The 18711-nt window shown below is 33.9% G+C and overlaps 1 protein-coding gene across 2 annotated transcripts in view; it reads left to right on the forward strand.

The window, feature by feature from the left end:
• Positions 1 to 18711, forward strand: part of CDH18 (cadherin 18) — a 280274-nt gene that overhangs the window by 193687 nt on the left and 67876 nt on the right. For both annotated transcript variants that reach the window (XM_008071385.2, XM_021719205.1), the window contains one exon: positions 14867 to 15003. In XM_008071385.2, the coding sequence (XP_008069576.2) occupies positions 14867 to 15003 (137 nt within the window). The remainder of the gene's footprint in view (positions 1 to 14866; positions 15004 to 18711) is intronic.

Genomic DNA, 18711 nt, shown 5'->3' on the forward strand with positions numbered 1-18711 from the left:
CAAAAAAAAAAAAAAAAAAAACAAGTTACTTTGTGTTCTAGGCTTGTGATTGATTTGTATGCTCTGTAAACTCTGTGTTTATCTATGCTTTTGTTCATTCACTTCTATTTTTAGAACTTCCTTGAGCATCTCCTGAAGGGATGGTCTGGAGGTGGCATGTCTGGGAAGGTTTTTAATTCTCCCTCATAAATGAAGCTTAGTTTGGTGGAATAGGCAATTCTTGGCTGGAAGTGCTTTTCTTTGAGAATGCTAAAAATGGGTCCCCAGTTCCTTCTGCCTTACAGGGTTTCTGCTAAGAGGTTTGGGCAATCCGGAAAGGTCTTCCTTGTTGACTGGTCTGTTCTGTCCTTTCTCTCTAGTTGCCTTTCAGATCTTTCATTCATGCTCACCTAAAGTCTTTTTTATTATAAAGATGTGGGGTACAATTCAGGGTTAGGTATATAAACATTGATTATGCAGGTACCCTTGTTGATGAGGTATGCCCCTCCCTCCCCTAGCAGCCTCCCTCAACTGCCAATCCCACCCCCTCCCCCGACAGCCTCTCATTACTGCCAAGCGCTTTCTTATAGTATTATAATTGTTCAAGGTCCGCTTATGAGTGAGAACATATGGTAAACAAAGAACAAAGTCTGATTATTATGTGACTTGGGAATGGTCTTCTCATATAATACCTCACATCAGTTCTTTGAATTTTTTGTATCTGCACAATTGCCTTTCAAGTAAGATAGGCATCATTGTCTTTGATGACATCCTTGGAAGGCTTGTTCTAAGGTGTTCTCAGTTTCCTATTCTGTTTCAGGAATGCCAATCGACTATAAATTTGGTCTCTTTACATAATCCCAGATCTCTTGTTGACTTTGCTAGTTTTTCCTAATAATTTTCACCTAATTTATCACACTGGATTAATTCAATGATTTTACCTTCAAGCTCTAAGATCATTTTCTTTGTCTTATTGATTCTGCTGTAAGGGCTTGCTATTATGTTTTGAAATTTCAGGAGACAATTCTTCATTTCTAGAAGTTCAGTTTGGTTCTTTCATAGAATGTCCAGGTCAGCTTTCATTTCCATGGCCTGGTTGATTTGGATGTCTACTTTATCAGGATCTTGTTGAGTCTCTTTGCTATCAACAATCTGAATGCTGTCTGCTATCAGGGACAGATCATTCTGAATATGTTTCATTACTTGGGATCTGATATGATCCACTATGGATGTTGAGTAATTTTAGCACTGGGGATTGCTAGTACTTTTTTTTTGCTGATTCTTCCTCATTTATGAGGGAAGTCTCTTTTTATTTTTGTTTTGTCATTTTTTGCTTGTTAAAGTTGCTATGATTGGAGTGACAGTTTGTGTCATTTTAGCTATTTATTTAGCTATTTATTTAACTGTTTATTTAATTAGTTATGTAGCTATTATTGGAGTGACAATTTATGTTGTTTTCTTACTTTACCTCCCTCCTCAGGTCCACCTGTCAAAGAGGAGAAGTGGAAGGGACAATGGTAACCTGGTGGGAAATTGGCTGGCACTGCTTCACTGGCACAGTTTGGTGGGGTGAAATAAGTCCTTTCTTCCAGATCAAATGCTTTCTCCTTCCTCCAGCACAAGCACCAGTAGCCCTGTCTGGCCAGTCGCTCTGGGGTCTTTGCCTACAGTCCATACATCAAGTTTGTAGGTTGGCAACCAGGAAGGACCCAGTGGCTCAACTCTGGCATAGGTGTTTAGACAGGTATAAAGCAGCCTCCTCTGCTGTGCTGCCTGCAACTGGGAGAATGCCTCCACCTCAGTGACTGACGTAAACTGCCAGTGATTTGACAGCCTTGCTTTACCACAGCACTGGAGTTTCTGATTTTCCAGAAATCAAAGAGCTGATCAGCTTCTCAGTTCCTGCCCTGCTCCATGGGTGTGTGGGGGGGCAGTGATTGTCACCTCAAGAGGGAAAGCCTGACGCAGAACCCTGAACTGGGGTTGGGATGGGTGCTTATGCCACTGGAGAAATGTCCCCAAAGTGGGATCATCATCCCTGCTGGGGGCTGGACAAGGGATACCACCACCAAGATATAGTACACTCCTTCAGGGTATGTACCAGAGGCCTCTCTGTTAGTGGCTGCTCCTGAGACTCACTGGGATTTGGATATTTTCAGTGCCCATGTGGACCCAACAAGTATCCCTCTCCTGAATCCAGAAAGTTTTCTGTGTCTGATCTGTGTGAGAGGGAATACAAGAGGTGAGCCTGGGTTGACTGCTCCCTGGCTAGGACCACAGAGCTTCATGGGAGGTGAGCAAAGCCTCCCAGTTCACTGTTCACTTACAATTTCCTTTGTCAACTTCCTCTCCCAATTCTATGCCCATCTTGGATATAGTTGAAACCTGGAGCTGGCCATTCTCTGTGTCCCCAAGTGTTTGATAAACCTCAACTTGGGTTTCCTGACAGACCTCCCAAAAGCCAGCTTCAATCCCCATTTTAGACTTCTGAGTGGTAATTTTCCAATGTTTCCAGTTTGGCCATCTTCGAGGGTTATCTTTATGTTGTATGTTCATATGGCAAAGAGCAGAGAAAGAAAGTAAACTAATCTATTGTTTCTTCTTATAAGGTCACCAATCCCTTCACAAAGGCTCTACCAATTTTCTGTCTTAGTTTGTTTGACTGCTATAATAAATTACCAGTGTTATCTTATGAACACAGAAATGTATTTCTGACAGTTCTGTAGGCTGAGATTTAGGGTGCCAGAATGGTTGTGCTGTGGGGAGGATCCCTTTCTGGATTGCAGACTGCCTTCTCACAACCTCATATGTTGGAAGGAGAGGTAGCTAGCTCTCTGACCTCTTCTTCTAAAAGGACAAATCCCATTCATGAGATTTCTAGTCTCATGATCTATTCATCTACAAAAGATTCTGCCTCCAAATGCCATTACATTGTGGATTAGTCTTCATCCTATGAGCTTGTGGAGGACACAGATATCATAACTGGTAGGGTGATACTGGCTTCCAGGGGTAGAAGTCAGGGATGGCACTAAACATTCTATAATTCACAAGATAGTTTCCACAACAATTATCTGCTTCCAAAAATCAATAGTGCTGAAGTTGAGAAAACCTGACACAGAGTAAAATAAACTGAGTGGTAGACTGGAAAAACTGAAGTTCTAACTATACTCATGGGAAGAAATTCAGAGAAGATATATTTGGGATATATATGTTTGAATATATAATTCATAAACATGTTAGTCTTTTGAACGTTTCAATGTATTCTTTTTAATCAATAAAATATTTCTATAAATAATTAATTGCCCTATGCTATCATGAATTGTCTCAGTAATTGTCCCATATTACTAAAAGCATTTAGGAGAACACTCAGTATGAAACAAGCATACTCCCAGTTATTGGAATGCAAAGATGATTGGTACATTGTCTCCAAATGCTAATAAAGGGGAACATAAATCTATTAGCATATGTATTATTCTTTCTGTTTTGTTTTGGTTAGACAAGTAAAATGAATCCTGCTAAAGCTGCCTTAAAATAATTCCACTCCTTAGCTCCTGTTTGGGGGCATGATTTACATATTATTTATTCTTGATTTTAATAAAAATGTGTCATTCACATGTGCCTTTAGGTGCAAACAGTGAATAAAAAACAGAAAACATTAACAAACACTAAAGCAAGTCTTATACTTCCACCTTTCTCAGGGACCAAATGTTTGTACTAATTAAGGAAAAGCACATTGAAAAGATATACTTTACAATGTGCCCCGAAATGCAATTAACTGCAAGTTTGTAGAATTGGTAATGAAAGACAGTTTGAGTTTTACAGGCATTTGCAAAAAGCTTTCTGACTTCAGTCTTTTGTACTTCAATTTTATAAGCTATTAGTAAGACTCTTCACATTTCTTAGAGAATGCCATGTCTAGCTTTTGTCTTTTTCAACTCTAAACAAGATGTGCAATTTGCAGCAATATAATCGTCACCTCTTAAAAAAAATAAAATTAGAGCCTGGCTGTTCACCAGCAGCGAAGAAATCTTTGATTTAAACAGGCTATGCTTATTTGTTGGCATACTAAAAATGAAATTCAGAAATTTTACAGGTTGGCTGCTGAGAGATGAGCAATCCTCTGTTGAACATGAGAAGCTAGAGAGCTTCTTGAAATGTGTCCTCATAATATGTGACTATTAAGGATAGTGGCTGTTTCTTGTTTGCTATGTCATTCTGCAATTCCTTTTTTTTTTCTTTTACATTTGTGTTTTATTTCAGACTCATGGAGTAAATGTACATGTTTGCTACTTGGATATATTGTGAAGTGGTGGGGATTGGGCTTTAGTTGACCTATTTTCCAGATCATGGCAACATGGAAACAGTTTGCATTAGTGTTTCTAGTCCACAAATGGAGAAACTAAATCTCAGAAAAGTCCCTTGACCAAGTTGACAGAGTGATTAAATGGTGAATTCAGTATGCAAACCTAACTTTGCTTTACTCTGAAAACTTTGTGTTTTTTATTAACCTACACTTTGCAGATTCTCATATACCTCAACTAACATGAAATAAAACAAATTATACAAAATAAAGTGTACTACAGTAGAAATAAATACATGTTTTAAGTGTTCAGAAAGTCATTGATCAAGTGCAAGTGTCTGGGTCTTCTCTTTGTATGAATTGACCCCATAGGCTGGGAAAAAGAATACTAGTGACAGGTAAGTTTCTTTTTAACTTTAGAATATCAGAAATATAGTTGTTTATAATTTCATGCTTTCATCATCTAGTAAAGTTAAAAATATATACAATTTGATTTAGTATAAAAAAATTATGGGCGTCCCTCAGTCACATCTCATATGATGAAGAACTTTAGTAACTGAATTTATATTAATGAGTATATGCCCTCATCTTTCCTTTATTTCCACCCTAATTTATAACCTGAATTTACTATGCATTTACTTACTGAATGTTTTATTTGTATAATAACTTCAAAGCAATCAAAATAAAATATTACATATTTTGCATAATTGTTTCAAATTCTCATGATGACATTATTTGGAACACAGACAACAGCCCGTTTATATGCTAACACAGTCAATAAATAAAAGTATGGTCATATTTGGAAATACCGGTCAGATTAAAAATGTATCTTTCTAATACATCTTTGAAAAAATAGTTTCAGAATATTAGAAGTGCTTAGTTAGCCTATTCTGAGATTCACTGTAGGCAAGGTAGATACATACCTCCAGTTTATTTACTGTACACTTATTGGTGTATCTGCTTTCTTCTGTACCTCTAAAATTTTCACATAATTCATGATGAGATGAGGGTTGAGTATACCATATCCATTTTGGCTATTATAACTGTAAGAAAATAAAGACTATTTCAAAAATGACAAGGTCATTGGCAAATTTGAAGAGGGGGAATTAAAATAAATGATTAAGAGTTTGAATGTAAGATTCATGCTTTTGAAAAAAAAGATAAAGAAATAACCAGAAAATACATTTAAAAAATGTTCATGATAGTGACATTGTCTGATACACAATTAACTTTTTTCTGTAAGCTGAATTTAGTTATAATAAATTTAGTCATACAACTTATCAGGTATCATTTAGTATAGTAACTATTTTGATGCCTATTTCCCACAGAATTTAGTGAATATACAGTAATGACTGGGTTATAATGGTGTGTTCCAATCATCATGTTAGAGTAGCCTTTGGATTGATGTTAACATTGCTTCCTTCATGTTAACCGTTCAGACACATATGCTTGCAGATCAGTCCAAAGCACTAACTATATATACTACAGATGTAATACTAGTTTTTTTTTTTGTCCTTGGTTGCAACCTGAAGTCTAAGTTAATGAATTAATCATTATTTACATTGGAAAAAAATGTGGCCACTTTTTCATGCTTTATAGAAATATAGAAGACCTCTGAAAATCTTTTCCGTTTTGGTTAAAATTTATCTAACAGCCTAGCATCACCATCTTGTGATAACCACTTGAAATTAGTCTTGTCTCCAGGAAGATAACCTGTTTTCTGGGAGGGCATGCATAACTCATTTAGACTGAGAGTGATTACCTTAGTTCTGGCTTAGTGGTTCTCTTCAAATTTCCTGACAGGTTACTAACCTGCATCGAAATAGCTCTCATTTCATGTGAATTTTATAAAGAAATGAAACATTCTACAATGATTTTTTAGCATTTATAGCACTCAGGATTAATTAATTTCTGATATCTCATTTACTTACAGGTAATAACAAAGGGAAACATAATTGTACAGAGGTTTTGCTTCTTTAATTATTTTTCATTGAATGAAGGTTTTGTTCAGAAAGTTAAGATGCTTCCCAAAATATCCATGTGCAATGTGTACTGCCCATTTTCTTAAGCACTTATAATTGTTAGCTGCTTTGTCATGTGAGAAGTGTTCATTTTGTTTTATTTGTTTAGAAAGACTATTTTCTTGATGCACAACTATGCAATAAATTGCAAACCCAAAGCCAACAAAGGGGATCTTAATTTTTTTTTGATAAATCTGAGCTATACTTCAAGTGTGTGACTTTTTGTTAACCTAAGAATGAGGACAAGCTGCTGTAATATCCCACAGCGTATGTATTGATGAAACTTTATCCCAGCTATTGATCATAGTCAATAAGAGTTACAAAACAGCTGTTTCTGGGGAAAAAATAATAAAGAAATTTGCTTTACCACTTCTATGCCTGCAAGTATCTAAAATGTGAAGACTAAAAGATGTCTTCTGTACTTTAAGCCAGTTGATGGTTCTTCTAGTAAAACACTGCAAAAATAGATTCCCATTACATAAGTGTGAAGTCACTTCTTATGATGAAATGGACAAAGTATAATGAAAACAATAAGGGCCTCTGAGGACTGAAATCTTGTTGTTGTAATGCAAAATAACTTTTCTAATGTACTTTAACATGACTAATAATTATTATAAGCCTATGTTTGCATAATCAAAGGGAAATTGAGTGCCAAATGACGACCTGAATAATTAGTTTCAAGTAGTTACTGTTGAAGAAAATACTTGAATAAAGGTAATTATTATTGAGATTAACTTTTTACCTTAGTCATAACTTGTCTGCCTATTTGTTGTTTCATGAAGTGCTAATTTGAATAATGAATTTTCATCTTATTTTAATGCAATGCATTTTATTTTTACTTGTCATTGCTTTAAAACATATTTACCAGAAATATGAAATAGTGCATATGTGTATGACAACAGAAAGCACTTTTGAAAATAAAAAATTATAACCCTTATGTATAAGTTATAATGGCAACTTTGAAGGTCTTTTATGCTGAAGCTTGTATGGGCCCATTTATAGGCCAGTGTGAAATTGTTAGAGTTTGCAGAGGGGACTTGTTCAGTGACAGGGCTCTTAAGGATTTCTGAGCAAATCTGAGTTAGTTCTAACTTGATTGAAATTCCTTTAGTCTATAGCTATGGAGTTACCAGTATCTCATAGAGAATGTCTTATTGGTCATCAATAATGTCTTATTGGTCATCAATCATACAACTTCTGCAGCAGTATCTAATATAGACACTATTTTGATGCTTACTTCACACATTTTATACTGCATATAACATGATGATAAGATAATAATGATGTAGTCTTTCATGCAGAGAGCCCTTGAAGTATCCCTAATATAATCCTTTTGACCACATATGCTTGTAGATTAGTCCAAAGCATTAAAAGGATATATTACAAAGTTGCTTTTCTTCTTAGATTTAACTTGTAGTGTACTAGATGAGCTTTAACAAACATTAATTGTTACATATTAAAATTATTTCTAGCACCCTGAGTATGAGTACATTTCTCAATGAAAATGAAATACATCAACTGCATACTATTAAGAAAGTCATTTCCTGAATTAATCTAAGCAATTTTAAACAGTATTAGGAATCCATATGGAAGATGATATTAAAAATCTATGCATTTCTGGATATGAAAATATACTGTTCTAGATTGGTAAGTCTTGATAATTTATAGGCATGATTAAGTCTACCAAAAGAGAAGAAAGAATACTGTGGAATGCCTTATTTGATTGCATTAACAAGTTTTCCATTATATTTGTTGATTGGTTTGTTGTTTATTCATTCACGAATGAGAATAAGCAATACATCTAATGTTATCATTGGTAGAAAAAAGAGCCATTGTCTCATACACTTTCCAATGTATACTGCTTTATGTGCATTGAGTAGAAAATTAAAGACTTTTCAGAAATAGACAGTAGCTCATTCTATCTGCATGAAATCTCTTTTCCATCCTGAAATAACCTTTATCCAGGTCCCATTGTGTTTATAGTGCGGTACTAGAGAGAAACAACCCATACTTATATTTATGAACTTTCTCATCAGAATGGATCCAATATTACCAAAAACAAAAGAGAGAAAACTTTCCTAAGAAACATTAAAACAGGTGGTGGCTATTAACTACTGAGGCCTATCATGTAAAACTCAAGCATATAATACTTTTGCATATTCACTAAATCTTCACAATAAAATTATGATGAAGATGTCATCTCCATTTAGTTAAGAAGACTGCTCAGATTGTAAATTTCTTAAGGACACAGAGCTAAAAAGTAGTATAGCTGTGATCAACAGGTTTGCTTAGTTTCAAAACTGTGCTGATTCTTTCACTATGCTCAATACTATTTTTTAAATTTCATTTATTTTATATGTTTTTTACTTTAAAGATGTGGGGTACACGTTAAGATTAGATACATAAGTGGTCTACACGCAGATGGAGTTTGGGCCTCCCACTGGTCCTCACTTCTCCTGGTTTAGGATCAGATACCATTAGTGATGTTATGTCCCTGCCCACCCCACGTTCCCTGCCAGCGTCCTTCTTCTACTGATGCCTCTCTTGTAGTATTGTGATACATGTTCAGGACCCACTTGTGAACGAGAAAATTTGGTATTCAGTTCTTTGTTTCTGTGATAGATAACTGAGTATGATATACTCTAAACCCATTCAGCTTGCTGCAAAGTCCATAATTTTGTCCTCCTTATGATTGTGTAATACTCCATTGTGTATGTGTACCTCATTTTCTTTATCCAGTCCTCTTTCGATGGGCAGCAGGATTGGTTTACATGTATACTGGATCTATTGAAACAAATTTTCCTATAATCAATCTTTACATTCTAAATAAACAAGGTCAGGCACCAGAAACTTATTGTACACAGAGAAGAATAATGTAGATATTTTTCAATGTCATGAAAAAGATGACTACTTTCTAGGTATCTGAAAATTGAAAAATTTGTTCTTGGTAAGTACCTCCTCCCTTATACTCATTTCTTCTTACATCTCCAAGTATCTTCAAAAATTCATGCTCTGACAATCCAAACACATTCTCTGTTTCTTTTCCAAACTATGCTTTCCTATCTTGAAAGTTGTACAGGATTAAACTTTCCCTGCCAAGCACCTATACTCCTTCCATCTCCAAAGAGATTAATTCTATTGTCATTGGCTTAACTTGGTGCTAGATTTTAGCCAATCTTCATTTCTTACCTGAGAATATTTTGTTTTAAAAAAGAACTTACTACTCAACTGTAACATGGTATATAAAGGTAATAATAATGACTGAAGCATTGATGTGTGAGTGAAAAAGGGTGTGCTTTCAATCTACACCTTACGACTTTTTTCTCTTTTTCTAATCTAGTCTAGTAGCCAATACAGGGAGTAGTCTGCAACATACTAATTCATTGCTCACCAAACCAGATCTAAGATCTCTTTCTCTGTGTGTTTCTTTCTCTATTTTATAGTATCACATTTCATAATTTCTGGATAATCTCCATTGCACATATCTCTAGTTAACTGTTTATTAATATTTTAACACTGATCAGATACCATGTTTTCCCTAAAATATTCTAAGTGTTGGAAGTTTACACTCTGAATCCTTGATTAAACTCTCTGGCATCTATCAGTCTATAGATTTTTTTGTTTCCTTTTTATTTAATTCTTGTTTGCTTGCTTACCTATTTCCCAAGGTAAACTGCTTGTCTCATATCATGCATGCTATTTTCTTTCTTATGAAAAGATAGATACTCTTGCTTCTTTCTTGTATTTTTTCAAATAAATATATTTAATGAATGGAAAAAGTCCCAAATATTTTTGCCTTCATACAAAAGGAGCTAATAAATATTGCTCAGTAGACCTAGATTGTATTTTAACATCTTGCACCAACACCTTGACTTTGGGCAATCTCTCCACTGATTTGTCTTTCAGTTTCCTCATTTGTAAAAAAATGGGCTAGTATCATACCTCCCTCATGAATGTTTTTGTGTTTTTTAAACTAATACTTAAATAAACACATTGAGCCACATCTAGTACATTCTATGTACTCCATAAATGTTAACTTTTCTTACCTCTTATTAGATCACTTTCCTAAATAGCTCATATTAGGTATTTAAGTATTTCATGTCTGTCTCACATATCATCCTAATACTCAGAGGTTTTGAATAAGGATATACGTAGAATTTCAAGAATTATTTAAATTTTTTTGTCTGGCTGTTGATTTTCTAACTTCAGTTTATTTTGTCTGGTTCGTTTTTGATAGCTATGAACTAGAATTTTTTTTTTTTAATCTCAAAAGTCCAATTCCACAAGTTTTATGATTAATTTCATTTTAGAACCTATGTAACCCAGGGAAATGGTTACATGATTTTGTAATTGCTAAATATCCCTTAATATGTCAAATTAATATTAACATATGCAAGAAAATCTAAATATTGACATATAAATTCATAAAGCAGTAAGATTTGTACTTTGTTAGGGTTTATGGAGCATATGTTTTATTATAGAATTGTTTGGAAAGTAATCTACCGAGGATATACCCCTTTATTTTTCAGATGAGATTTATTGTGTGATAAGCATTTTTATGGAACCATATCACTTCTTAATTCTAAGTAATTAGCATCGTGCAATTTTACATTTAGTCCCCAATCATTTTAAATAGTTTATTTTATCTCACATTTCTACTTTTCCTTTTTCTGACTTTTCATTTCAATGGCTGGGCAGAAATCCAAGAGTAGTTAAGCAGAACTATTTAGTTCTACTTGAGTCAAAATTCAAGTGCAACTTCATAAATAAGACTCCTTGGATCCAAGCATCCTCCAATATCTAGCCCTTAGGTTGTTGATTTCCCTAGAGAGCTAGATCAAGTAGGAAACTTACAAAGCAAATAACCTGAGTCTGAGGATGCATGCTTAGCATTATGTCTACCATTTTTCTACTATATAAACATAATTTTTAAAAAATGAATAAAAGATTATTAATTAAAATGATATTTAGCCATATTAGCACTTATGTTAGTAAGCCTGATATGAAGTGGTTAAAAGAAGGAGAGTGTTCTGTCAAAAACACCACACATTTTTGGAAGAACCACTACTTTCATCCAGACTGACAGTTCTGAAATGATTCAGTTTCTAAGATGAGGCATGTTCTGCCATATTTTATAAGGGTGGATAGCAGTGTAATCTGAGATTTTCTGATAGTTGCAGCAGGAAACCTTGAAAATGATGAATAAGTTTCAATTTTAGGACCTTCAAATTTCAGATATAAAAAAGATTTTCTTACAGTAACCAAAAATGAACAGTTTCTTAAAGATAGGTTAATGTCAATCAACTTTAGATGATAAACTGGTCAGAAAACCTATTGATTATATTTTAAAGTATGCTATCCTTTTCATGAGACAAGACTTTTCACATCTCCTAAATAGTTCAGTTATCCTCAGGCTCAGGTGTCTGGGGGAAGGGATATTTTAAGACAGTATTTTCCTGGCATGAATTCAATTCAATGACAGTAGAATAATTTCACTGTAGGGTGGCTTCATGCTTTGGGAAAGCCAATATGACTCTTTCTCACTATGATGCAGTGTCTGGATTTAGTGTCGTAGAATAAGCTTTGCTTTCTACCTGTACCCATTTCTTGTTTACTTGTTTTCATGTTGAACTTTCTTAATTAATATAGAGTTATTATTAGACAAATCAATGTACAATGGACAAATCCTTGTTTTAATCACATAATTACGAGTGATATATTCTGACTCCTTTCAGGTGTTATTTTCTACTAACAAGCTAGATTTCTTAGGATGCTCTTTAATCTCATTTTGCATTGTGCTATTAATACCTTCTGCCATGTGTGTGCATGTGCATCCACAGGTGGTTAGAAGATTTCACACTTCAGCAATATGTTCTCCATACCCCTTTCACACATTATGCCTATGAGAGTCATGGAGTTGACTTGCAATTACACTCACATTCTGTTTTAGAAAGTATGATGTATTTTGTAATATTTCCATTACTGCAAACATCTATCCTACATTTCTTCCCAATTTTTTGCCTTCTCCTTATCCTAAAATGGAATAAGTGTCCCTGAAATTTTCAGTAGGAAATCTCTACATTTCTTTTCTGCAATTGAATACTTTTCACCTTTTTATGAGTCTCATCATTTTTGATAGTCCCTTCTTTTAAAAATATCGCTCCCTTCCACAAAGACAATGCTTCATATTTCCCTTATTGAAAAAACTTATTGCACCTACTTCTCTACTGAGATGAAGTTCTTCCCCCACTCCAATGTTCATTTAGAAAAAGATATCAATCAATAGTCCTAATTCATGAGTTTTATATATTCACATTCAATATACACTTACATCCACTATAATAAAACTCCTGACCTTTGATATCTTACCAAAATTACTTTTGTCAAGATAACTAACACTGACCATTTTGCCAAATCCAATCAACTCGACTAACCTCACGCAATCCCTTAGCAGAATTCACGATAGTTGTTTACTGCTTCCTAGTGAGCGGTTTCTTTCTTGGCTTCCATGCCACCTCACTTTTCTGTTCTCCTCCTCTTTAGGGCTGCCCCTCTCCTTTGGCCATCACCTTCTCTTATGCAGATGCTGAGCTGCTCTAGACTCAAACATTTTGGTGACTTAGTGCTCAATATTTAATTTCTTTTCTCTTACAATTATTTTCCAGATAAGATTATGCTGTTCCCATTACCTTATGTTTATAGTGATTTATCTCAAATTCATATTTCCTATTTAGAAAGCACCTTTGAAATCCATACCCATATTTGATCTCTGCTCTTCATTCCACATGTGTATATAAGGCATACTAGGTCAGAATTATTGGATGCTCCTAAGCTGTTTTTCCTTTAAGCTTAGTAAATGGACCTATCTCAATAAATGGGCCTATCAATTACATAGTAGATTAAACAAACACTTGTGCACTTACAAATGGATTTATCTGTGATTCTTCTTCTTTACAAATAGCACTTCAACAAAAAGTTATATAAATTATATTTAATACATAACACCGCTTTATACACTTTTTTCCATCTTTTATTTGTCCATCTTTGCCTAAGATGACATCATTTCTTTTCTGAATAGTTTTTAAATTTCTACAATCCAAGATCCAATGTAGGCACTGTGATTTTTACAGAACATAAACAGATCTTTTCTTTCTTTTATCTAAAATTTCTCCCATATTGCATTTACAAAGACTAAAAACCCTTTATGTTGTCCTAACTCCTGACCATCCTCCTCATTCACTCTGTATAGCCATACTGACATACATTAGTCTTTTAACCAGTTTAAACTTTTCCTTTAGTTTGGATCTTTGCACCTAGGTACCCTCTATTTCAAATGTTATTCAAATGTTCTTCCTCTAGCAATTCTTACATAACCAATTTATTTTATCTTTTAGGTCTAGATAAAAACATTACTTAAGATTTAGAAAGAGAAAAAAATATTAAAGATTCTAGGAAATAACATCTCTCTCCATAAATACTTTTATAAATAGTCAGAAAATTTTCCAGAACATATGATAATTATTTACTATAATTATGTATTCACAGGCATGTTAATTAGTTATTGCTAAAAATCACATAACCCCAAAACTCAGGACTATAAAAAAAAACAAAACACCTTTTATAACTATGGTGTATCTGTCTGTGGATGAGCTGAGGGCCAGCTGAGTTATTCTGGCTTTTGTTTGTCAGCTCTGATCATTTCTGGTACCCTCAATTGTGTATCTGTACATCTACTAGATAGCTTTACTCTAGGCTGGGGCAACTTAATTGGGACAATTTTGGCTTCTTCCTCCTGCTGGGACAGGTGGGTTACTCAGGCATATTCTTCTTATTTCAGTGGCATGAGAGGAAACATACAAAATCTCAGAAAACCTAGGCCTAGAAAGAAGACACCACCACTTTCAACTAATTCTGTTACCAAAGTAACCTGGAGACCAAATAATGTGAGGGAACATTGCAAAATTACATGAACTGAGAAGGGAACAAGAATTGAGGCCAATAATTCAACTACCTCAGTTTATTTTTTTATCACATTTTTTGATAAAAACAAAGTGATGTTTTAATGGTAATAGATACAAGTGATTTTGTTTTTATTTTATATATATCTTTAAACCTCAACTGTAACCTAGATATATTTATTCCTGACATCTCCAATGATTCTAAATTTTTTGTACATACAACAAGAGGTTTTGCAATAGAATTATTTTTTTTGTCTTCCATATACTATAGACTTCTCAGTGGTGGATTTTAGTCTCTACATTATTAACCACTAATTTTCAACTACCTACTTTTATTCATGAAATTTGGCATGATATTTCAAAATTAGTTTTTAAATTAGAAATTGAACTAAGCATTATTTAATGACTTCCAGATGAAAATAACTGATGTTCATTCTGTATGAATCAACAGGCAAGTATCCATGTAATCTTGAGTCAAATATAAAAATTAAAAATACATGTTTAAATATTTTAATGTATTTGGTATAATATCTCTGTTGGTTTAGTTGCATTTTCTTCATCATAGAATCCAATAAAAATAAAAATTACCTTTTATAAAAATTTTCTAGATATTTCATCAACTACAATGCTGAAGAGGACAGATTTTTCAACATTGATGCCAATACTGGAACCATCAAGACAACAAGGGTTCTTGACAGAGAAGAAACTCCTTGGTACAACATCACAGTTGCTGCTTCAGAAAATGGTAAACTACTTTACTTTGTGTATCACAGGAAAAGATTTCACTTGTACATTAAGACTTATATTGAGATTTCTTTGAGAGCAGAGATTTCAGCATTTTTATTTTTGTCAGAATCTCCAGAGTTTAGAGAATATATTAGATACAGTTACTCATTATTAGATGCAGTGATTAAATGGCATACCTTTTTTCTTTCATTAATCGCAGCATAGTGATAGATATTGGCATCACAGAAACCTTAGCCCCCATCTCTAAAGCAGGGGCACTTTGATTTTCTCCTAATATGAGACTACTAATATAAGACCTTCCTTAAGGCAACAGGTTATTGGAAGAAGGGAGCTGCATATGTGATAGCTTATTTTTAAAAAAGAATGAAAACATGTAATTGAACTTGAATTATTTTATTAACATAATACCACTCTTTAATTTTCACCTAACATTTATAGACCTTATAGTAAAATAATAGCTCTTGGAATTTGTACAACCAAGTCTTAACTCTCTTCAAGAGAAGTATATGCTATAAAGCTGAGGAAGACTCTTGTACCACTGTCATCCAGAAGGCTGTGTTGTGGTAAACATCTAAACTCAGAAAAAAAAATAATATCAATAATTATTTCTGAGTTAATACAGACAGATATGACTATGTTCAAATGAAATTAGAATACAATATTTAAAAAATGGATCCACTGTCATGACAATAAAGGTTTTCTTTATATATCGGTAAGTAAATCAAAGTTAGTAATGACTCTCACTTTAGAATTATAGGCAGAAATTATATATACATTTAGGAAAAGTGTCAATGTATTCATGAAAGAATCATAAATATATTAGAAATTAAGAATGCGAGCTGGGCTTGGTGGCTCAGCCTGTAATCCCGCACCTTGGGAGGCTGAGGTGAGTGGATTCCCTGAGCCCGCGGGTTCGAGACCCGCCCGGGCAACTTGGCGAGACCTCATCTCCACAATAAATCAAAAACTTAGCCGGGCGTGGCAGCGCGCGCCTGTAGTTCCAGCTACCATGAAGGCTGAGGTGGAAGGATCGCTGGAGCTCAGCAGTTCGAGGTTGTGGTGGCCGGGAGCGGCCACTGCACTCCAGTCTGGGTGACAGAGTGAGACTCCAACTCAAAAAAAAAAAGAAAAAAAGAAAAAAAGAAATTAAGAATGCATCACGCTAGACAATAATGCAATCAAAATGAAATTATATTTTTATTCTTGAAAGTATAGAACATGATAAATTTCTTAACTGATTCTTTGAGATATAATTCAATAATATAGAATATTTTGTAAATGCATAATTCAATGACTACTAGTATATTCACAGAGTTGTACTACCATCATCATAGTGAATTTTAGAAACATTTCAATTACTCCAAAAAGGAATCTTGCACCTTTTAGTCATCATTCCCCTGTGGAAGCCATTAATTTTTCTGTCTTCCTTAGATTTGCCTGTTATTGATATTTTATATAAAATAATCATATAATATGTGATCCTTTATGACTAGTTTATTTCACTTAGCATTATGTTTTCAAGGTACATTTATACTATAGTATGTGTCACCAGTGCCTCTTTCTTTTTAATTGCCAAATTTTTTTTTGTATAGATAAATTGCATTTTATTTATCCGTTCATCACTTGATATATATGTCATGTCCACTTTTTGCCTAAGATGAATAATCTTACTATGAGCATTAATGTGAAGGTATTTGTGCACAAATGTTTTCATTTCACTTGGGTATATCCCTAAGAGTGGGATTGCTGGGTAACTCTTATAGTAACTTTATGCTTAGTCATTTGATTCACTGCCAGAATGTTTTCCAACATGGCTGCACTGTTTCACCTTCCCAACAGCAGCGAGGATCCAAGATCTTCAGATTCTCACCAACAATTGTGCTGTCTTACTGATGATAGCCATTCTAGTGGGTGTGAGGTGATACAGCATTGTGGTTTAGATTGACCTTTCTTACATAATAATCATCAAGCTACTCTAGACTTTTCTATTCTAACTTGGATTTTTCACATTTTTGGCATCTGCAAAATCAGCTCAAGTGGCTTCCATTTAGATTATTTTTTCAACATAATACTCTCTTTAAAAATAAGCATTTGCTTATTTACTTAATTTACTTAATTACTTTTAAGAGGGTATTATAACAAATCCATTAGTGTGTTCATTTGTGATCATTCTGGTTTACTTTCATTTTAAAAAAGTAATCAGAGTAGGCATGCAATTGTTTGTTCTTAGTCACCCAAGGACAAATTAAATGGTTTTTAAATAATAAGAATTTATTGCAATCAGTTGAAAAATTAAGAAATTCGTGAATTAAAATACACAAGAAGAAACTGATGAGGACATAGAGCAAATACTTTAGAAAAGAAAATCTGCCTTCAAGGTATTTCCCTCAGAAGCTATGCTTTAGTTCTCATTCACCACTTCAGTCTGAATAAGATTTGCATCTAATAGAAATTAATGTAGAAATATACATAGTTCATATACTACGAAAACTATATCTTCTGAAATAATGACTAAGAAAATGCCAGTTTGTTATTTTTTTTACTAAAATGACATCTGAATTATGCACTTCTTGGGTAGAAAATATGCTTATATGATATATGTTTACAATGTGCTAATACTACATGGAGAAGAGTTTAACTACATCTACTAAGTAAAACAATGCAGTAAATTATAATTTTCTTAATTTTTAGGTGGTACTATAAACTCTTGGTGACTACTTCAATGGGCATTACTAAAACATAATTTAGTTATAATTGCAAACAATTGCATAGAAAGAATGAGCACTGGTTAAGGTTGTATAGCCATGTTGGGAGACTGTATTCAGAAGATTCACATGCATGTACTGATTATTTGACCTAATTTCCTGTTAATATCTTCGGCAGCCCCTTCTATACACAGTTACTTGTAAACCTTAATCTCAACATCAGCCACATTATCAAAATATTTTCTGATCTTTTCTGTTTTAGAAATGAAATTTTTGGTTTTACAAGTTGGATTTTTAAAAATCTTCTTAAGATAACAATTTTTAAAGAGCCAGTTCTTTTGTGAAATGACATTTAGTATATATTGTTTGGAAGTCCTTTTCTTTGCTTATCTAGAGGTTTGTGCAAAGAAGACAAAGATGGTCCCTATGACCAGCTGAGGCAATGCACCAGGATTTAAGAGTAAATGAGAGCAAAGTTACTCCCATGTAAAAGAAAAAATGGTGCTCTTCCTCTTGGTGAATAGGTCTTGTGTCAAGGATCCAGTGTCACAATTGACTATGCAAGTGAACAGGTGGGACCCAGATGCAATGCAGCTGTTTACTATATGGTGTTTGACTCTGATATCTTCAACCCTATGGTCCCAGCTCAGAGTGATTACTTGACTTCCCAGTCACATAGTAAAGGCAGGTAATATCTCTCAGGACTATGATATCTCACTGCTACTACTGAACATAACTATCAACTATCTTGCTATGTGGTATACTTTTACAGACATGCCATCCTAACAAATATCTCTGCATAATTGAGACATCGTATTATCCCCATTTTATAGGTGAGGAAACTGAGGCTGATATAAAATATGAACCTAAATATTCCCATTCCTAAGTCTGTGCTCATTTTCATATGACCCTCTAGGGAAGTTGATGTCCATTGTTCAGGTATTTTAGTTAAGTGAGGTTTATTTTACTTTTAATTTTAAAAATGTAAATTTACTTTTATC

Source organism: Carlito syrichta, unplaced genomic scaffold (assembly GCF_000164805.1).
Source record: "Carlito syrichta isolate Samal-C Ts95f unplaced genomic scaffold, Tarsius_syrichta-2.0.1 Scaffold314304, whole genome shotgun sequence".
Lineage (NCBI taxonomy): Eukaryota > Metazoa > Chordata > Mammalia > Primates > Tarsiidae > Carlito > Carlito syrichta.